This window comes from Sciurus carolinensis, chromosome 1, assembly GCF_902686445.1.
Source record: "Sciurus carolinensis chromosome 1, mSciCar1.2, whole genome shotgun sequence".
NCBI classification, from domain to species: Eukaryota; Metazoa; Chordata; class Mammalia; order Rodentia; family Sciuridae; genus Sciurus; species Sciurus carolinensis.
In genome coordinates, this window is record NC_062213.1 from 124,410,539 (window position 1) to 124,434,320 (window position 23,782).

Below are 23,782 nucleotides of genomic sequence, written 5' to 3' on the forward strand. Positions count from 1 at the left end.
GTTTCTAAAAAGCTAATATTGATAGTTATTAATAATCTTTTTTGTTTTGTTTTTTTCCTAAGATGTGGTCTATGTTGTCCAGGTTGTTCCTGGACTTGTGGGCTCAAGTGATCCTTGTGCTTCAACCTCCTGAGTACCTGGGACTACAGGTATCTGTCATCACACTCAGCTTACTAGTATTACTTATGATTTAAAAAAAAAAAGGAGAGAATAGATATAAATGTTCTTCTATTAGTAATTACCTAAACTAATGAAGATACAGCAATACAATGTATCATATGAAGATTGTGGCCATGTGAAAAAGTATGCAAAAAGAATGGAAAATAAGGAAGTCAAAATAATCTATTCACTTCAATCATCATGACAAAATTAATGTGTTTATATGTTGACACATTTAGAAAGGGCATACAGAAAAGTTTGAATTAATATTTTCATCTTAAATGGTAAGTTTTTGTAGTTCTATTTAAGTACCATTCTCTAAGAAACAGGCTTATGAACATTCTGTATTTCTTCTTCATTCATTAGTATACCTACTTAGTTTTTGTTGTTGTTTCTGGTGAGCATGTATAACCAGAACAATACACTACAAAACAAGAACTCCCAAACATCTACTAATGATTCTAAAATAAACTATGTAAAAGACTAAGGTGCTATCCTTCGTTATATTCACTTGGATACAATTGCTTAATTTGTCAAAATTATCATTAAAAAGTTTATATTACTGGAAACTTGGACAAGATGGGGTGGGGTTGGGGCTTAGAAAGTTAAGTGAGTTGCTATATGTGATACACAGGGAAGGAACAATCACACAAGCTACTCAGAAATGGTAACCTGGCAGACATGTGTTAAGAATCTGAACCAGGTATAGCAGCACCTTTTTTAAATTCCAACTACTCAGGAGGCTCAGGCAGGAGGATCGCAAGTTCAAGTCCAACTGTGGCAACTTAGTAAGACTGTATCAAAAATAAAAATGAACAGGCTGGGGATATAACTTAACACCCTTGGGTTCAATTCCCAGTACCATTTAAAAAAAAAAAAATCTTTCATGTGCTAAAGAAGTGCTAGATTCCTGCATCATAGTTGCCTTTACCATAACTTTAAGCTACCTCTGTGAATTCTCTATTCTTTATTAATATCAAGTTGTCCTCAAAGTGTTAGAGACAAAAAAACAAAAAACAAAAAATAAGGATATTAAGATGAACTGAAAAGACTTAAGCAAGAATGTAAAGGAAATTGGGCCTGTTTGCCATCTTCTTAATAGCAAAAGGGATGCCACTGAATAGGTAGATAGTTTCCTATTTTTTGTGCCAATGTTGCCAAACCCAGCAGTATTCTAGAGCAACTCCTAATCAGCTGTACTTTCCTGCCAGAAATCCCAAATAAGCACTCAACATCCATTTGTAAGAGGACACAGGATAGTTTAGTAAATCCAATGACATTAAAGTTGAACTTCCATAAGAACATACTCTTCTAGAATTCATTTTATCTACCAAGGATCTCGTCCTCTGAAGCCTTCTTCACTGTTAGCATAATGATACCTATAGTAACAACAAATTATCTTTTGTACCCAATTAAACAATTAAAAATATCCATGTACTTTATCCAATGTGTCTCATTTTATTGTTTCACTGTTCCTTTCACATTAGCAGGAAATCATTTTCTTTGGCTATCTGGGTGCCACTGTACTGCATAATATTCCAATCAATGACAGAACACATATAATCATGGCCCTATAGAATTATAGTGCCTAATGATATCAGTCATCTTAGTTAGTATAAGTACACTCTATGATATCTGCACAACTATGAAATCACCTAAGGACACATTTCTCAGAATGGCTCCCTACTGCTAAATGCCACATGACTGTACTTTGAAATTATTCACCCTGTTGAATTAGATTTTGGATTTCACTGTGTTGTTATTCTTGTTTTTGTAAAGATTCAATGATTTTACTCTTAATTATTAGTCATAGAGAACAGAATGGGAATAATACTTGACCTATTCAAAGTTTAGTCAGAGACACCACTTTTGTATTTGGAGTCAACTATCTACCAATAAATCCATGTCCAAGTACAGCATTTCAATATGACAAAAATTGGAATCTGAAACAAATCCATACCTTATATTTATAATCCGATTTCCATTTTTTCCTTTGATATAGAAATTTTAAGTTGTAAACAAACTGTGACCATTTTACTTTACACAAGCAAATCCAAAGGCAAATGCTATGCCCCATTTACCTATCATACTAAGAGCAGATCACTTTGGGGATTTAGCTATGTAAATGTTGATGAAAAAGGAAGTACTTCCATTAGAATATGATTAAATTAAGCAAGAAATGGCAAGATGTGAAACATTTTACTTCCCTGCATATCTGACACATTTTGAAGTTAATAGATAACAGCAGATTGTTGCTGTTTAGGCCTTGCATTCTTTCTGCTAATTAAGAATCCTTGATTATTTAAGGACTCCAACTTCCTGATTATGCTTTGGTGGACTGATGTGCAAAACATGTTAAAATTTCTTTTTTTAACTCATGAAAAAAATCCAACAACAAATAACTGGAGCAGTAAGAATCTTTTGAGTTACACTAAAGAAAATCAATGATACCTCCAAATTTATACATCCAAGATGTAGTGCACCTGAGACATTTTTAGTTACATTCAGAAGTATAATTCACTTGGGGGACAATGTTAAGAACACAAATTGCTGTGAAGAATAAAATTTGCAACATGACACAGAGATGCTAATTTAATTGTTTCTAAGAAAACTGTGTTTTGTATAAACTGAATTTAATCTATGAGAATGACAAAATGCATACTTATTTAAGAAGTATAGTCAAAACCCAAACATTTTAGTCAGTCTGATGAAAACGTCTGAACTTTCTTTTTTTTTAAAGCGTCCAAATTTGAAAAGTCTGGCAGACATTATCATTTAAAGAAAAACACATTAGTTGTATTTATCATGTAATTTTTATACCTTAATATACTTGTGTGTAATACTAATAATCATGTATAATGTATTGCATATTCTAATTTGGAGAAGTTTTTTATGAATTATCTTGCTGATTGTCATTTAATTCTGTAATATAAGTACATGCAGGTTTTACCATAAAGGAGAAGTAGTGGATTTAAACAGGTGAAAATAAAGCCATATGTTGATAAACTATGCTTTATTAAAAATAAATATCTTTAAATCACTCGAAAATCAGAGATTTATGGGAATTCCTTTAGACAACTGAATTTAATGCAGAATACAAATCTAAAGAGAAAGACTGAAAATTATCTTTCCAATTCTACCCTTTTGTGAAAAAAAAAATAAAGTCCCTTGACACTGTTTAATAACGTCTAGTCCACTACCATGAAACCCCAGGTCAGCTCACATCTCTGTCTGGGATGCTGCAGCAGCCTCCTCCAAACAGGCTCAGTACTTGCTCACCTTGACCCACATACAGCCAGAGTGATTCTTGGACAAGTCAAGTCCTGCCTCCTAAAAACTCTTTAAGGATTCCCATTTCCTTTAGAATGAATGAAAAAAGACTAAAAATTCATAATGCCGTCCTCAGCCTCATCTTTCAACTGAATGCTACCTTTCCTTCCTCCACAAACAAGCCTGTTAGGTGAATGTGTTCTCTCACTTCTGTACTTTGGTCCTTATTCTTTTTTTTTTTTTTTTTTTTCCTGCCCTGCAACACTCTCTCACATCTCTGTCTTGCAACCTGTTACTCATCATTCGGGTCTCAGTTCAAACATTTTTTGAGGCAACTTCCTTATTCCTTTTACATTAGGTGAGATGTTTCTGCAATGTCTTTCTACGCTGAAATTTATAGTACTTTATTATGATCTCTTTATTACCTCTTTTCATCTTTGACTCTAACTACATGAGAAATGAATTGTGATTATGTTTGCCTTGCACATTCCAGGTGCCCACACAGTATCTGGTGATAGGAGGTGCCCAATTAACTCCTTAATATGAAAATTTTAATATCAGTTAATCTTTCAAAACAAACATTTCAATTTAAAATACCCTAAACTGATAATCACTCTAGACTAAAATGTGATTTTCTTAATTTATCAATTTCATGTTATTTATTAATTCAACAAAAGATAAGGTTAAAGACATATTTTAAAAAAGAATATTTACAGAAGAATGTTTAGAATATGCTGGGTAGAGAAAAGCAACAGTATTCTAAAATTCATTTGAGAAAGTAATTTGAGAAAGAGTTATATAGTGAAAAATAATCATTTGAAAAGAAAAATGATGACTAGGTTCTTTTCTGAACCCGTTTGCCTCTTCAAAAAATGTTCCTATTTCACTAACAGAATAGTATACTCCTTTGTGGTTGATTTTTGAACAGCTATCTAAGCTGGAGATAGCACAGATATAGGATTAAAGGTACAGGCTCTAAATCGATTTTCTGTTTATCCAACCTCTGTTCTTTTCCTTCTGCACTTTACAATATAAGAAAGAGAGAGAGAAAGGAGGGGGAATGAGACAGGAGAATCATCAGGAAGCATTAGCAAATGTTTTAGAAGATTTCAAATCCTTCCAAAACAAGAAACCAAGAGAAAAACACACAAAATGATAACTAGCAACTCCAATGAAACTGAGTTGCCAAAGAAGTCTTCCAGTGTGAAAATCGGTTCTTTAAATTGATTCTTTCAACATAGGATAATAGAGAGTGAAAGAGAATATAACCTTTATTAAAAACAAAGCAATATGAAGTATCACCACTTACCTGTTCATAATAGTGGATATTCTCCTCAGCCATATCTGTAAATGCTGACTTGATATCATTTTGCATATTTAGTTTCCATCTTTCCCAATCTGCTTTCAGGGCATTATTAGCACATTCTACTTTATCTTCAAGTTTTCCAATCTCTTCTGTAAGCTGAAGTAAACCACCAAGAGAGAGAAATTGATCTATGTAGTCTTGCCATAAGGTGAATTCATTGAATTTAAGTAGAACATGGTATCAAAAGGGTTTGAGAATAACTTTTTTAAAAGTTACCAGTATTTATCACATGTACTAGTTAAAGTAAAAAGAACACTGAATTTGGTCAGGGCCACTGAGCAGAGTTCTAAGATCTGCTACCAAGTAGCATTTAACCTTGGCTAAGTCTTTCAAATCCTAGGTTTCAGTTTTACCAATTATAAAAAGAAGGAAATTGAATAACAAATTTAACAAATAATAAATTTTTTTATACTAACACTCTCATTAGGGTGACAATAATAACTATTATGGTGATGATAATTATTTGTTAAAAGATGTGGTTTCATTCATTTCAGTTTCCCAGTTCTCAACTGCTTTGAAGAAAGCTCAATTAACTGACATGTTATAGCATCCACACAGATTATGTTGTCCAACTTGGAGGCCCAGAGACTAACTTGCACAATTTCACTCAAAGAACTGGTAACAGAGAGAGGTTTATATCTGAAGATGCTGGACCTCTAGTCTAAGCTCCATTAGACAGACTTAGTATGATATTACACCTCTCCCTCTCTTACCCACCAAACTTTGAGCATGCAGTCCACTGATTTATTCTTTATTTGGCAGACCCATATATTTTACATACTTATATATTTATTCACATTGTGTATATATATATATGTATTATACATGCAGGTGTGTGTGTGTGTATGATTTCCTGACTGTACCAAGCATTCATCTAGGACTTGGAAAATGAGTAGTGGACTTGGAAAATGAGTAGTGGAGATAAAAGGCAAAAATTCCCACTTTTAGTAGAGTTTATACTCTCCAGGGGAAAGATAATCTATAAGCAATATAAAACATAAATATGGGATAGGAAATGTAAGAATATTCAAATGTCAGATAATGTGACCAAAGAAAACCTAAATAAGAAATTATCATTTGAATAAAGATCTAAGGAGATGTGAGTGGACCATGGCATTCTTGGTGAGGAAAGTGGTCCTGACACAAGAAACAAGAAAGGAGGTGACAGGAGGTAGAAGCATGCCTAGCTGTTCTAGAACAAGGGGACCAGCACAGCTTCGGCACAGTGAGAGGGAACAGGGAAGTCTCAAGATAGGGGGGTCAGTAGGTGGTGGGTGATGGGGCCATAGTGAGCCATGTAGTCTGTGGGATGGCTCTAGGGTTTTATTGCATGAGATCCAAAGTCATGAAGATTTAAGGAGAAATGACATCTTCCTTCTCAGGTTTTAAAAAGAGCTTTACACATTACCACCATTTCATGACTGAATATATCTGTAAAAGGTCACTGTGTAAGAATTTCTATCTCAAACATGTTATAATGTGAAAATATTTTAGACTCAATAAAATGTAATGTTTGATATATATGGTATGGAAAACCTGAAATAGGTGGTAACATTGAGTTCCCTGGATATATGTGTGTGTGTGTGTGTGTGTGTGTGAGAGAGAGAGAGAGAGAGAGAGAGAGAGAGAGAGAGAGAGAGAGTTTTAACTTTCTTGAGTTTGCTGAAAAGAACCATCTTGGTGAGACTGTTCAGTACTTTATGGGTATGTGTATTCTTTGGGGCAATTATTTTGCTAACTTAAAAACCTTTCTGATGGGATATTAATTGAATAACTATTAATGACAGGCTGCAGGTGCTAAGGGATAAGCTAAAAGTAAAATTGTTAAAAGGTCAAACTCAAACAACATTTGGGTCCAACAGAAAAAGCACCAGGGCTATTCGAGCCTCACTCCTTTGGGTCAGATGGAGTTTTGATATTCAAATATTAAGTAGTAACCCCAAGTTTCTCCTCCTCCACAAAGGGTCAAGAGGCACACATAGCAGCCCTAACCAACACTGTTATTCTTCTATAGTTAGGCTTTGCAGTCTAAAGTTATAATGTATTGGAGTGAGATTGATAAAAGAAGTCAACCCATAGGAATTGGCTTTAGGAAACAGCATCAGAATCATATATTTTCTCTTCCTCCCCCTTCCTGTTAAAGCTTAAAATGGGGTTACTGTAATAAGGGTTTTCCCTTGTAAATATGTAAATTCCTTTTGTTGAAGACCTCAAGTGTGGTAGTCAGGTTGGTGGGTGGATTCTGCACTCCTAGAGAAGAGGTCTTTCTAGACTCACCTCCAGAGAGGACTGAAATGAAGAGGACTGGCCATGGGTTATGTCACTATCAGTTTAAGTCCTGCTTCTACCTTTCATAAGCTATGTGACATTGGGTAACACTACCTCCTGAAGTTCTATTTTCTTCATATAGAAAATGAACATGAAAATAATAACCCTCACTTCATAGGGATTTTTAAGAAAACTGCATGAAATAAAAAACATTGTTTCACATCATGCCTGACAATTTGCCTACTATATCTATGACCATCACCATTATCATCATCAGTATTAGTTGGCAAAACTGACACTTCTCTTCTCTTCTTTTGATATTTTGATCTCTGGCAATATGTCATTCTTCTGCCAGACCTGGGTTGATTTCTATAAATATTTCTTTCTTTATTATTTCAATTGGGGAAGGAGAAACATGACAGGAATTTCCTTACACTGAATCATCTTCCATAATTTCAACTCTAAGAAGCACTAGTTGATAATGAGCATGGGGTATCTAACTCAAAGAATGATCTGGACTACATCTTGCCTAACAATTTATAAAGGCATAATATAATTAGATGTCCTTCCACTCAATTAATTTAAATTTTAGCCATTTCTTTGGTACAAGGATTATGTATTCTGACTCTGCCATCTGTCCAGGTTCTCAAAGAGCACAGCCAAAGTTAACCAACACAGGAGAATGAAATGTGTTGAGAATGAAATGTGTTAAGATACCTTCCAGGACAAAGGAGCCCCTCTATTGCTCCAGTGTCTCCTCTGACACCACACAGTAGGGTTCAATAACTCTAACCATGGGAAATCCAATTCATAGTCTCTACCATAAAATGGCATGGAAAAGGTTGGGAAAAAGAGGATTTAAAGTTTGCATAATTCTTCTTTTCACAGATACTGGCAGCGATTGGGCCCTCTGTTGGAAAAATTGAAGCAAGCAATGCTTTTTGCCAACAAAATGTCGTAATACCAGAATTAAGTAACAATAAAAGATTGTAAGATAATAAAAAAGGGTTTATATTTAATAGGAAGGCTAATGGGTAATTTCTAGCTTTAGTTACACAATTAAAATAAAGTTATTAATACTAAGAACTCAAACAAAACAATATTGTTCTCCAATACTCCATATCTATAGTAACAAAAGAAGTAATAAGAACCATTTATTGTATTTCTGCTGTGGGTCATTGTTTTAAGCTATATGTTTTCAAACATTATTTCATCTAATTTGCATAAGTATGTTGTAAATTGGATATTGTTATCTTCCTATTTTAAGCTGGGAAACTGGGAGAAAGAACTGACAGCTTACAGTTGTTTGTGGCATATCAGGGATTCAAATCTAGGTCTGCCAAATACATGTTCTATCTATAATGAATGGATCGGACTAGGAACAGGGCTGGCTTGCCTGTGATTTTCAAGGTTGAACTAATTCAGCTACTTCAGAGAGTTTGTAATCTATTAAAATAAAAATACGTAAAAGTAAAGCAAATACCAAAAACCATAATAAAAAGCAAAATGTGATAACATATCTTCATGGAGGAAAAAATTAAAGTGGCACATAAAGATAGAGGAAAGAAGATTAATTCTGATTGTGGGGTATTCTGTTAATTCACATGGCAGAGACTGGAACAAGGAAACACCTGGCTGAGAGAATGGTATGAACACAACCACAGAGGTGGTATGCTATATCATGGGACAAAAGAGCAGACAGAACCTAATTTGAAGTCTGGAGTGGGTGAGGGAAACCTAGGAAATCCAAGTAGAAAGGCAGATTGAAGATTGACCACTAGAGGGTAGAAATGATATGGAGCATGAAATGGATTCTGCAGGAAATGTAAGCCACTGAAGGTTTCGACCAGAACAGAGTCAGATAGATTCCTGAGACAGAGGTATGGCTAGATGGTAAAAGGAGAAAGGAAGGAAGAGGGGGAAGGACCAAAACCTTTTAAACTAAATTGGCACCAAGAAGATAACCAGGAATGCCAATAAGGATTTGGTTTGCTCCCACTCACTCAACTCACCCTGTAGCGTTTGCTCAGCATTCATCTAAGAGGTTCTGTTAAGAACTAAAATAGAGGGAGAAGAAATGGACTTTGCCCTTATGAACTCCTGCTGACACAGAGAAATATGCAAGTGATAGGATAAAGAAAACATGCAGGGTATTTTATGCAAATCAAATGACAGGTGTAAATGCACAGAGGCATGTTTACTTTTGAGTTTTCAAAGAATTGCAGGTGGCTCATTAGGGCTTGTACTCAAGACTATGAGAATGGGAATAATGAATGATGAAGACAGACAGGCAGGTGACTGCCAGGTCCTAGAGGTGCTTTCCTGCAGGCTTTGGATTTAAAGAAGATAAACGGAGCCCTGAAGGAGTTTAAGAAAAGGGAATGGGGGCAGTAACAACAATCAGATTCATGATTATCGGGGAAACTGATGAGACTAAAATTCTGGGAGGCAGAATCAGGAGAATCTGGTGCCTGGCTAGATGTGGGCACTGGGGGAAAAAAGTCTGTGTTGCTGATAAGGTGAACTGGAAGAACGGGTAGGGTAGGAGATGAAGGCCTGAAGGCAACAGCAGTAAAACAGACACCTCTTGTCCCAAATTGTCCTGTCTTGTCTGCTGAGGCACAGTGTTATACAAACATTAAAACCCATTCAGTTACATATAGGACATCAAACTTCAATTCTGGGACACCAGCAGGAGCCTGGATCACATTTTTACTTTGAACCTTCCAAAGTGACTTTGCTATACTAATTTAGGTGCTTTGGACAAGTTAGATGTGAGACAGATATACCAATGAACACACCGATTGCACCCAAGCAAAACTAATATTTTAAATAATAGAAATTGAGTTATATGTCTGAAGAAGAGAAGTAAAACGCTAAGAAAATCACCTGAAGAAGTGTTAATGGCATCTCAGCACAGCTGATATGCAAAGCTGCACATACCTTTTGTCTCTTTTTTGGAGGGACTTTTCTCCATTATCAAGGTGCTTTAGTTTCCATCTCAGATGTCTGCCAAAGGTCAGTGTGTTAAAGGCTTGGTTTCTAGCCTATAGCACTGCTGGGATATGATGGGACCCTTAGAAGGTGGGGTGTAGTAGAAGGTAGTTATGTTGTTGGGGTGTGCCCTTGAAGCAGATATTGATGTCCCTTCTCCTCTCTCCTTTTGCTTCCTGGCTGCTACAAGGTAAACTGGCCTCTTCATCATGTTACAATGCACTATGCTCTCACAGGGCCAAAGCAACAAGGCAGAGTGACCATGGAGTGAAACCTCTAAAACTGTGAGTCAAAATGAACCTTTCTTCCTTAAAAACTGATTCTCTCAGGTATTTTGTCATAGTGACATAAAACTAATATGTAAGGTTTTAACTTGATATTTTAGTGCTTAAATTGTTTTAGAATTTCTTCCAGATTTTTTTTTTTTTTTTTTTTTTGGTTCTGTAAAATTAATGATCCACCTCAGTAAAATACACAAAGATATATACCTGGTTCTATTTGTTACCTGTGACCTTTTTTAATATAATCACTTATTTTGAAGTGCTAAGCTTTTGGAGTTATGTGAAAACTATAAAACATTTTACTAGTTCTAAGTAATTGGACTGTCATTCACATTCAAATAGAAGCTTTAAGTTTGACATAACTATAATAGAATCAAATCATAATAAGAAATGTAAACAAATTCAATAAAGTTTGTATGTATCATGACTAGATTTGGGGAAATCTGACCTGAAAAGTAAACTGAAATTTTTTCTACTAAAAACTCAAAGAAAAAAAGGCAGCATTATAGAATTTAGAAGCCAGTACCTGCTTATCGAGAAAACCAACTTAGGATTACTGTATACTGAATGATAATAGACTTTATTTCCTTAATTAATGAATGTTTATTCCTGTTTGCAATGGGCAAGGCCAATGGCAGATCAAAGATAATACAACCTAATACGTACATAGTTTCTTGAGGCACTTGGGGCTAAATGTTATTTAAAAAGAAAAAAACCCAAAAACTAGGATTCTTAAACTTGATGTTTTTCCTTTATTCTAGAAAAAGAAGTAAGATCAAACTTTTTTTATTGTTTTTTTGTTTAATTTGTGAAAAACTGTTGTTCCTGAGATGGGAACATGATCAAACTGGTAAGCTCGTAACGTATGTCACTAAAAATTCCTACTATTGAATAAGGGTAAAACAAAGTGAGAACAAAATTTGTTGAAGCCTGAAAAAGTAAAAAGTCTTAAAGAAAGAAATTGAAGGAAATAATTAAGCAAACAAACAACCCCCCCCAAAAAAACCAAAAAAACCACACCCAAAACAAATCTACTACATTAAATATTAAAAGTAGTATTTAGTTACTGTATTTCATTATTTCTCATCCATGGAAAGTACACTCCAAGAAGTGGGGTGTCAACAGAAGAACAAAAGATCCATGAGCTTTATTTTATAACCCATCAACTGAAAATGTCCCAGGTTATGTGCATGGGGTCCATTACTACTTGTCAGATTGGACTTGTTTTGTTTCTTTAATTCTGTTCAAGATTGGGTGGAGAATCATCCTGTAATTAAGAGGCTCAAGAGCAGACGCACAGGTTCCATAAACACCAGATACAACTCTGAACCCTGATCCTCATATTGTGAATGTCTGTAGGTCACATGGGAAAATAAGGAAATTAATGTGGGTGAATCCAAGCAGATCATTCATTATTACGAGAAAATGAAAGCTACCTTCTAGTTGCATGGTCTCATGGGAACATGTTCATCACTGTAGACCGTTTTGCTATATTTAACAGTTTTTAATTGTGAGGCACATATGGCTGCTAATAACACCATAGGTGCACTCAATCCCTCAAGCCCCTTCAGTCACACTGCAGTTTTCCTCCTTACAAATCCTCAACACTAGCTTGAGATGAAACCAATCCAAAACTCTACAGGATTTTGATAATATTCATAAATGGCTTATATAAAATTTTAATTTTCTACTACCTTTATAAATTTAAATTTGCAAGAAAATTTTCACATAAATTCAACCATTAGAAGTAGATCCAACATTAGAGAAAATTTACAAAAATACAAGTAAATATTATTAATTTACTGCTTTTTTTTAAACCAAATTAACTCAAATATGAAAAGTAAAAAATGTTTTTTCCAAATGGTCTTTAAAAACAGTCTCTACTAATTTACAGAAAAGGTTAAAGTGACAGAACATTTTAGAAACTTTTAAGAGAATTTTTTTTCTGACAAAATGTTATCTTTGAAGTCATATCACATATATCTATTAATTTATCATTAAAATTTACAGATGTGAATTATATTTTCACACAGGTAGGGTAGCAAACACAATATAGAAAAGACTTTTAAAATGGTTAAAAACCATATCCTTCACAAATATAAATTTCTAAAAATATTTTATAACTAATTTTGGAAACAAATGTAAAATTGCATTACTTGTATACTCATTACTAAAGAAGACATAAATTCAAAGTATACAGTGTGCATATATATGATCTAACATTACACATTTGAAAATTGGAAGTTTCTTCATAGAGATTACAATGTGCTTAAAAACAATTAAGTCTTTTGTTCTTGAGTTTTACTTTTTGCTACCGTTTCTCTACACTGTTTTTATTACAGAGGCAAGAATTTTCAAATTTACCAATAAAAATAACATTTAATTTGCTAAGCTATTTTACAAGTGGACTTTGAGAGATTATTTGGATTTTCTAGCAGAATATACAACTATTCAGTAATTACTTTAGAATAGCTCTGGATCTGGCAAAGACTGAGAGTGATTTGGTTTTGGAGGGATATGTCCAAAAAAAAAAAAAAAATGAGGAAACATCTACCCAGTCAGATGAATAATATCACCTTTGTTATTAAGATGACAAACTGCCCTAATCAATTTTACATTCTTGCTGGAAGGCTTTTTGAGCATCTTAATATCTTTGTTTTCTCTGTCTCTAACACGTTAAAGACAGCTTGATAATAATAAGGAATATGGAATTCATAAGAGATGTCTGGAGGTTATGGAGAAGGGTAGAGTTAGCTGAGGGAGCTATGATCCAGCATGTCTGCAGCACACAGCAGATTCTTAACATATGCCTGCTAAGTTACCGTTTCTGAAGAACTATTATGATCAGTCCTGCCCTGTGAGTCACATATGGTATCTCACTTAACTGTCTCTATAACTCTTTCCCCTCAATCCAGCTGGCCCAACTTTCAGTAACACAAAAGTAAGATTTGGCATGAGACACAGGTCCCTGTAACTACACTTACACTACAGGATAGTTCTCAATGATGTTTTTCTTCTTCCAAATTGTTTGGCAAGCTGAATCTAAGGATTATTTTCTACACAAAACTTTTAATTTTATTTATTCATGCTCTACCACAATCTATTCTCCAACCAAAATGCAGTTTCTTATTACCTTCAATAAGGAAAAAAAATATATTTTGTGAAAAACATTCATTTGGTTAATGAATCTATTTTGAAATGCCTAATATGAGCCAGTCATTGACCCAGGTATATGAATAAGGGCTAAAGGATAAACAGAGAAGGGAAGCCCCTTACACAGGGAGCTTAAAGTCTGGCAGGGACTTAGGATCCACATTGCTTTGGGCATTTCCTCTTATTTCACCTTAATAGTTGATTTAGAATCTATCAGTGAGTTTTCTTTTCTTTATGGAAATAAAGAAGTACTCTCCAAATTAAATTTTATGAGATCCATCATATCTAGATTCAGAAATTGTCATGACTTATCATCTTTATATCCAATAAATATTTCTTATTTCACTAAATACTCACTTAATGAAATTAAGGTATACATTGATATAGATAAGCAAGCAAACAAATGTAATAAATGGGATGGCATCCTCATTTCCAGGACACATGTCCAGTGCTGTCATGTAAGTAGGGAACAAGATGTATACCTGCTAAAAGGAAGGGTGCAGTCCTGACTCAGTGGAATATCCCTGCTTCCTACTGAGAAGGGCTTTGGCTCTAGATCAAGACTTAGATTCCACTAAGGTGCCACTCAGGCAGCTCCATCTCGTTATTCAACTAGGATGAACAACATTTCATCTTAGCTGCCTTGGGGTATTAAGTTAGTTTTGCTTCCTCCTCTCTCTTTTTGTTTAATATTTTCCTAAGTCACTCACATAGGTCATTGTTACAAAACATGGGCTTTGAAGTCCAGTGTTCCAAATTCTGGACTGAGACCTCAACCAAAGTCAAATCCTCCACAGAGTATGGTTTCCTCATTTGTAAAATAGAAAGCACTCACTTCATTGGACTGTCTGCATAAGAGAGCACTCACTTTACAGCATTATCTTGCATGCTAAGTTAGAAGTGTGCCTGGAACTTAGGCATTTTTAACATGTGAAGTTTAGAGTGTTACAGGTGATTATGAGAGGATATCGTTAGGGTATCAGAAATGTCCTGACAGAATTGGCTCTCTCATTCACTTGTCCTGTTATGGAATCCCTAAAGAAAACCTGCATAAGAAAGGAACAAGAGTCATAGTGAATACAATATACAACTTTATTAAAAACCTCAGGAAGCTCCCCCAAAGCCCCAATATGCCTGAGGATGTTGGTGGCTCAGCTGGATAATATTGTAGGCCCAAAAGTCTAAGAAAAGGTATTCCATAAGGCCCTTCTCCAAAGCAGTGCAGATATAAAGAACTGAACAGCCATTTCATCTTAATAAATCATTCCTCTCTAATCCAAGAAGCATTAATACCATGAAAATTACAAAATGATAAAGCTTTCAGACAAAATATGCAAATGAACACTCTCCTTGATTCAGCAAGTATTTTATATATCTTAGTAACTAAAAAATCCTGTCTAGCAAAGTAAAAAAATAAAAGCAAAGACCCTCTATACTTCCAAACATATTTGTCAGCCTTTAGCTTTTCTTGTTTACCACAGTTCAGTTTTTAGAAAACATATTAATTCATCCAACAACTATCTGCTGAGTACTTACTATGTGCCAAGTACCATGCTAGGCACAGTGCCCCTGTGTGAAATGTTTTTCTTCCTTTCTCGTTCAATTTCTGAAACGCTTCCTTCATAGAGGCATATCTTTACTTAACATCAAAAAGTCCTCCCAATGCTGATAGCTTCACAAATGAGACCAATATGGAAGGCTTCAATGTGTGTTTCTCAAATTGGGATTCTTATTCCCACATCAATACTCAGCAATGGCTCAGAGGATCGGCAAAGCCATGAATAAACATGGCATAATCTTGTCAATATTTTGCAAAGAGAGAGAAAAATACTTTTAAATTAACATAAATATGAAATAGTGGTACTCACATGAAATTTTATAAGATCTTAAAGAAATTTGAAACTTGAATTATTGGGTCTAACATTTATCATGTGCATGTATTCCAACTTCCCCATATTCTAGAAACTAAACTGTTTCAGAAAAATGTTTGAACTATACACCACATTAAAATATGTTAGAAGTAAATTTGTCTGACTTCTGAACTACATATTTAATAAATAATTAGTATACTTTGGCATGATAATTATAGAGGCACTAACGGCCATGATTACTGTTATAGTTTAGATATGAGGTGTCCCCCAAAAGCTCATGTGTGACACAATGCAACAAAGTTTACAGGTGAAATGATTGGGTTATGGGAGCCTTAACCTAATTGTACATTAATTCCCTGATAAGGATTAACTGGGTAGTAGCTATAGGCAGCTAGGATGTGGCTGGAGGAGGTGGCTCCCTGGGGACTTGCCTTTTGGGTCTATATTTTGTCCTTTTTGAACAGAGCTCTCTCCCTCTGCTTCCTGGTGCCATGTTCCCAGCTGCTTTCCTCCTCCAAAATCTTCTGCCATAATCTTCTACCTCTCTTCAAGGTTCAAAGAATGGAGTCAGCCATCTTTGGACTGAGACCTCTGAAATGGTGACCCCCAAATAAACTTTTCCTCCTCTAAAATTGTTCTTGTCAGGTCTTTTTGGAAATAGTGGCAAAAAAGCTGAATAAAACAATTAGTTGTCAAGGTACCAAGTATAAAAAGTATGGGTAGAGAAAGAAGTTTCCCTATAGTTTATTTCTCTAGGAACAGTTGCCAGATGACAGATGAAAATGTCAACTCAAAATTTTTCTCAATCCCTGTGATCTCTCACTACTAAAAAGCAATCTAGGGGGGATTTAACCTATCTCCCTTAGAAAGAATCATCTTTGCTGAATATTCAATCATCAATCCTTCATCCTTTATCCCTGATATTAAAATCCAGAATAAGTGGCAAATAAGCAACCCTTATCCTCACCCTATAAGTTCTTTATTTACAAGTATATTTATAAGGGCATATGGGAAGCATGATTAATATTGAGGATCTCTCCAATATTATGACTGATTCCCTAATGTATAACCAGCTTGAGAGCTATTCCTAATGCAGAATCATGAGTTATGTCTTCATTAACAATAATGACAATCTCACATAAATTAATCTACTGTATAGATATATATGAGACTAGAATAACCTTGATATAAGTACTGACATTTCTGGTACAAGGAACAATAATTAAAATTTGTATTCAAGCATGAAAATTCAAAATTCAAAATTCCTAAAAAAAAAAAAACTGATCAAGTCAAATTCAGCAGTGACCAGTTTGGGTCTCCTGCAGTCATCAAAGTATGGCTAACATGAGAAATTCAACTAGGTTAAATCAGCACAATAAGAGAGTAATACAGAGAAAACAGAAAATTACCTAGGCAGATACCAAACACCACTCAATATAATTTAACACCCACTTATGTAAATCAATCTCTCGTCAAGTAAGAGTAGATAAGAAATGTCCTAATCTACTTAAAATACTATATATAAGAAAAAAATTGTAACATACCTCATTACAAATGCAAAGAATATTGAAATCATTTACTTTAGAATTAAGAGAAACCAAGTATTTTCTATAACTAATAACATTGTCACCTCTTTTTTCACTAGCTTAATAACTAGTGAAAAAAATCACTAAGACATAATTATTGAATAAATTAGACAAAATGACCAATATGCACTCACAATAGTATTGACTACACAGAAAATGAGACTCTACAAACATTCAAAATAATTAAGATTCCAGACTTAATGGCACATGCCTCTAATACCATCTACTCAGAAGGCTGAGGCAGGAGCTCAAATTCAAGACAAAACTGAACAATTTTCAAAATAAAACAAAATGGCCTGGAGATAGAGCTTGGTGGTAGAGTGCTTGCCTAGCATGTATAAGGCCCTGTGTTCAATTCCCGGTACAATAATAATAATTATTATTATGTATAATAATATATAATATATAATTATATACAATAGTATATATAATATAATTATAATAATTATTATTATTTAGAAAATTGCCAAATATAAGATAAATTAGCAAAAAAGTTACATTTCTGTACTTATGTAAAAAAAATGTTAGGCAATAAAATGTTTTCATGTATAAAATTTATGGTAAATACAAAACAAAAAGGAAATTACATAAAATAAACCAAAGAAGATATAGAAGATCTTATAGGAAAACAATTTAAATCTTCATTGAGAGATATTAAAGAACACTTAATGGGGAAGTATTTAAATAATTATTCTACTTTAAATCGATTTTAAAATAAGACATTTTGGTATATACACATATGCAGTTTACTCAGTCATAAAGGCAAATGAAATTGTTGCGTTTGCAGGTAGATGGATGGAAATGGAAAACATCATGTTAAGTAACATAAGCCAGACTCAGAAAATCAAGGGTCAGATGTTCTCTCTCAAATGTGAAAGCTAGAGCAAAATAAAGAAAAGGAAAAGGGAGGATTGGAGATCATAAAGATACAGGGAAGATCAGTAGATTAGAAGATCTACTCTCTCGAGGGAGAGAGAAGGGATGGGAAAGGGGAGTAAATGAGGAATGAATTAAAAAAATCATTCTATGTGCATATATAAATATGCACACAGAATTTCACCTTTATGTGCAAGTAAAAAGAACCAATCAAAACTAAATAAATAGATGAGTGTAAGGAAGACTAGTAAAGTAAAGGAAGGAAAATGGGGGGAAGAAGGAGGGGAGGAAAGGGTGAAGAAACATGAACTAAAATCAAATTCCATACATGTATGATTCTGTTGGAATGAACCCAACTACTATATAACAATAATGCTCTAATTTTAAAAAATCTTCTAGCTAATTCTCTTTTGTTTGTTATTTATTTATTTATTTTGGAGACATATTTAATTGGGAAAGCTGATACATATTCAAGGGAGAATGTAGGCTATCTCAAGGAAGAAACATCTTTTAGGGTAAGAAATATACATTCAAAGGAATGTAGGCCATATGCAGAGGGACAGACAGCAACCCTTGGTATGCATGTTAATAATTACAGAGGGACAGTAGTCAGGAGCAGGACTAGAGGGGGAATCAGGGCAGAGTAACACAGCTTCACACCAGTTTTTCCAGCACTTGAAGACTGCCTTCAAGTTACATTTTGCAAGCAAGGGCACGGGTCAAGGTTGTGGGTCAAAGACTCTTTCTCTTAATTCAGCTTAAACAACAGTCCTCAGATAATCCCACCCAGAACAACATTTATCTAGAAAATGGGGTTTTCCCTCTTCTTTTGGATGCACCCTATCTCAGTCCACTGTTCACCTTAACATTCATTACAAATAGCAATTACTTTGTCTTATATTTTCCCATTGGAAGGTAAATGCTGCCATGAGAGACCACATGTCTACCTTTTCACCACTATCCCCAGTGTTTACAATACATGGGAATTAGATAAAGACTTGTAGACTGAACCAATAATGTTAGGAAAACAAAATGTTACTGATGAATGTAGACTTGTTCTCCTACTAGTTTTCCAAGAATTATTTCTTTACATTTTCAAATACCACAAAAAATTTAACTATGCAGGTACCTACCATAAAGGTATATAACAGCAAAACTTAGGAGCAAAATAGTACAACTTAAGAATGATAGTTATTCTTACTTAAATTATCATTATTGTTTTCCTTTTTAAATGGCTTCTCTATTATTTCCTTTTATGGAAAAAAAACCCTCAACCATTCAATCTATTTATTCAAATGCTAAAAATTTCTCTTCACAATCAGAAACGCTAGGAAATTATCATTTTGAAAAGTTCTTGAAAATAACATACCTAAATAAAAAGATTTAGATTGCCACTCCGTCAGAAGACAATAGAAAATTCAAAAATTCCATTTTAATCTGACAGCTACCTCTTCTTAACAAGCATTAATTAAATTGCAGGGGAGAGATAAGAGGGCTCTTAACAATAAAATTGTATTATTTTCTGATTCGTGAGAGAGGTAAGATGTGTCTGAAGAAATCAGATGCTTGATTATACAATGCTGCTCAGGCATACATGTGATTACTAAGTAGTACCTTCTTTATATGCTTTATAATACACATTTTTCTCAAAAAGTGGAAACCTCTTTCTCTGAAACTCATTGCCAATTTTGTTATCCAAATGTAACTTGTTCAGTAAAACACAAAAGCATTTTCTAAAAATGACACATTGAGTCATAAAATACCCACAAATGTAGTTGATGCATCATCTTTCAAACCAGCCCCTCCAAAAGCATTAACAGCTCACGAATGATAATTATGATTTCTTGTTATACTGTAGGCACAGAAAGGCAGTTATTTAAAACAGTAGCATTCCAGGAAATGAAGAGATCTCCTTTGAACCTCCTGCACAAGGGAAGCACACTAAGTATACACTGGAATAAAGAGGATCTGTTTCTTTCTGGGTGCTTCCAGGAGTACCATTAATAAAAAACTTTTTAAAAAAAATTATGTGCTGGGCACAGTGGCACACGATTGTAATCCCAGCAGCTCAGAAGGCTGAGACAGGAGGATGACAAGTTCGAAGCCAGCCTCAGCAACTTAGTGAGGCCCTAAGCAACTCAGTGAGACCCTGTCTCTAAATAAAATACAAAATGGGACTGGGGATGTGACTCAGTGGTTGAGTGTCCCCGAGTTCAATTCCTGGTACCCGCCCTCAAATAAAAAATGATGTGGCTCCTTAAAAATAAAACAATAAGAACCACAAATTCAAGGTCTTTTACATCTTTCAACATGATAATTTTCTGTATTTCTTTCTGAAGAACATAAAAAAGTAATGTTCTATTTTAAGTTATAACACTATGCCTTATTATCATTAGATTTTCTGAGGTCAAAAATTATTTCAAAGCCAAAATCTAAAACTAATTCATTTCCAAGACCTTCAAGTCATATTTTTTTTTTCAGTACTAGAAATTGAACTCAAGAGCACTTTACCACTAAGCTATATCCCCAGTCCTTCTTACTGTTCTATTTTGAGTCAGGGTCTTCCTAAGTTACCCAGGCTGGTCTTAAACCTGCTTCAGCCTATTTAGTAGCTGAAATTACAGGCATGTGTCACCACACCCAGCTCAGGTCATACAATTTTAGGTCATGAATTATTTTTATTTCACTCACTACTTAACCAAATAATACCTCACATATTAAGATTTTAATTCTCAATACACCTCTATAAGGTAAATATTATTTTCCCCAGTTTACTGACAATGCTTACTGAGGTTGAAATGATTTATTTGGAAACTTCTGCCTAGAGTTCAGGTTCTCTAATTTGTGATACAAACCACACTTTACTACATAACTCCCAAATAGTATAGATAAAACTTCAGGGTATGCATAAGATAGCTAACAGTGCTGCCTAAAGGAAATTTCATTTATGTTTAACTCTTACTCAGATATTTTACTGCCTATTTACATGAAGAATTTATATGAATATATGAATATAGTAGTTTAAGTAAATAAGTATAATAAGTATTATAATTATAATAAGTATTTACTTATTATAAATATAATAAGTTAAAAAGTAGTATAAATAAGTCATTTTCAAAGAGAAAAAATGTATATATATTGGGAGATATGCTTAAAAGTATTTAGGTGATACATATATGCTATAGTTTGGAATGAGTGTCCCCCAAAGGCCACTGTGTTAAAGGCTGGTCCCCAGTCCATGGCACTATTGGAAGGTGTTAGTGGATGTCAGGCCAAGTGGGAGATACTACATGACTGGGGCGTGGGTTTGAAGGGAATTGTGGGATGCTTCCCTTTCCTCTCTTTATGTGCTTCCAGTCTTCACGAGGTCAGCTGCCACATGCTTCTACCACAATGTACTGCCTCATCACAGGCCTCAAGGCAATAGGGCTAACCAACCATGGACTAAAACCTTCAAAACTGAGCCAAAAATAATCCTTTCTTCCTTATAAGCTCAGGTATTTTGTCAGTGACAATAAGCTGACACAATATGTGATCAAAAAAGTCTAGTTAATACCATGCAACCTTTGCACCTTACACCTAGTACTATGCACCTTACAATTTCAGTCAGGCAAATTCCCTTAATGTTTCTTTCAGATATTCATTTATTTTCTATTTGAATCCCTACCAGAGCTAAAACTTTCATGAGAAATGACCTCACCTCTCTGATTCAATCAAACACATTAAATACATTAAAAACACCTCTATTCACTTGCAGCAAGACAGCTCTAGAAAGCTGAGACCACAGATCTCAACAGCATCTGTGCTCTAGTATGTGAGTTTGTAGTCACCCCCCAAAAATATCCTTTACTTAAGTTGCTTTCATTTTATTTATTGCTTTTATTCATTTTTATAGTAATTTTCTAATATTATTGAGTATTACTTCAAATTACCTCATTCTGAAAAAAAAACTTAATACTTTGGAAGAAATAAGCAAACTCAACTAATAGTAATTTCAGATACATACACTAGGTCTACTGGTGGAATTAGTTGATAAGAAACAAACAACAGAGTAATTATTTCTAAAAATGACCTCATAATTCAAAGGTTTTATTAGCTTTATAAATATTTTAACGTTTACGTCTAAAAGCATTATAAACAAACAAGGAGAGTAATAAGCAGGGGTAGACAAATCTTCCTGCCCATATAAACATAATCTAAAACATCAACAGTATGGTCCTGGAGCATTTCCCAACAGTCAGATGAAGGGAACATATGGAAAGTCTTAAAATAGGTGTGTATGAAAAAACAAAAATTGTGTATATTTCAAAGGTAGCATCAAAAATCACTATGGAAAATGCCATTATTCAATAACTAGCTTTGGCAAAACTAGATAGTTACCTTTAAATATATATTATAGTTAAATCAAAACCTCATATTTATAGCTAGAATTAATTCCCAATGACTTGAAGTTTCAAATATAAAAAAGGAAACCCAAAAAGTTAATGTAAAAAACCATGAAATAAGTTTCTCATGTGAAGTAGAAGACTTCCTATCTACTTGCTAACTCAGTCTTAAAACAAAATCCTTAATATGAATATGACTTTATAAAATTTAGGAATCTTCATAGCAAAAATCAGTATAAAAAATTAAAATATGAATGACAAATAAAAAAACTAATTTCCCTAAAAAGAAGCCCTTAAAAATCAAAGCAGGAGCAAGAATTCATAGGATCTCATGAGCAAAAACAATCAGAAAATGAGAAATACAAATTTTACTTAGACATGAAAAACAATCCTTATGCTACTCTTCATAAGAGACACACAAACGAAACCTACAATGGAATGACATTTTTCACATTTCAGATGGTAACAAATCTACAGTCTGATAAGCAGTGACAAGGCTAGGTACAGAAATAAGCAAGCAGTGGAGAATGTAAATAGCTCTGCCTTTGGAGAACAATTTGGTGGAAACAACAGTTAATTATTTTAGCTCTTCCCAAGGGCCAGGCCCTATTCCAAGCACCTTATAAGGGTTAACATACAAGCTAGGTAATATTATTTCTATTCCACAAATTAAGAAATCCAGTAATTGAGAAGTTAACTTGCCCAAGAGAATACATTTAGTAAAAGTGCTATCACAGTTAAATATCCTTTGACTCAGAAATTTCGTTAGGCATTTATTTTTCAGATTTACTGGTATATTTACAAAATAACATATGTACAAGATTGGTTCTTCACTGAAGCACTGTTTATAGAAGAAAAGATTGGAAATAAATAATTACTAGCAGGGATCAGGTTTAAATGAATTGTAGAACATCCATATAATGAAGTTATCATGTAACTGTAAAAGGCCAATAAATGGGATAATTTCCAAGGTATGTTATTATATTTAAAAAGTCAAATGCAGAATCATTATAGCACATTACCAGATGCATAGGACAAGAAAACTTAGAACATGCATTTGTATTTGTTGTATATCTGTAAAGAACCTGGAAGGCTTACAGAAGCAACTGGCAATGTGATTGGAGCAGGAGCAGTGAAGGCTATGAAGACGGGGAGGAAATAACACCAAATGAATATTTGTAAATTTAAGAATTCTCAACCACATGAATATATTACCTATTCAAATAATTTTTTTTAAGCAACAAATAATACCTATGAGTTATGTTAGGGATCAAGAGTAAATATCTCGGGCTGGGGATATAGCTCAGTTGGTAGAGTGCTTGCCTTGCAAGCACAAGGCCCTGGATTCAAATCCCTAGCACCGCAAAAAAAAAAAAAAAAAAAAAAAAAAAAGTAAATATCTCATGGGACAAATAAAATGCTAAAGTTCCTAATATTATAAAAATGAGTAGTGGTGGCTGGGGGTAAACCTGTTGTGACACATTACATCTGGATTCAAAATATGAGGTACAGAAAGAGAGACTCTGAGCTCCTTTTTCCTGATTGTTGAACTGCCTATGTGTATTTCCTCTTC

The 23,782-nt window shown here is 34.1% G+C and overlaps 1 protein-coding gene across 2 annotated transcripts in view; it reads right to left on the minus strand.

Moving 5' to 3' along the window:
* Positions 1-23,782, minus strand: part of Snx7 (sorting nexin 7) — an 85,719-nt gene that overhangs the window by 14,895 nt on the left and 47,042 nt on the right. For both annotated transcript variants that reach the window (XM_047534105.1, XM_047534023.1), the window contains one exon: positions 4,739-4,891. In XM_047534105.1, coding sequence (XP_047390061.1) covers positions 4,739-4,891 — 153 coding nt within the window. The remainder of the gene's footprint in view (positions 1-4,738; positions 4,892-23,782) is intronic.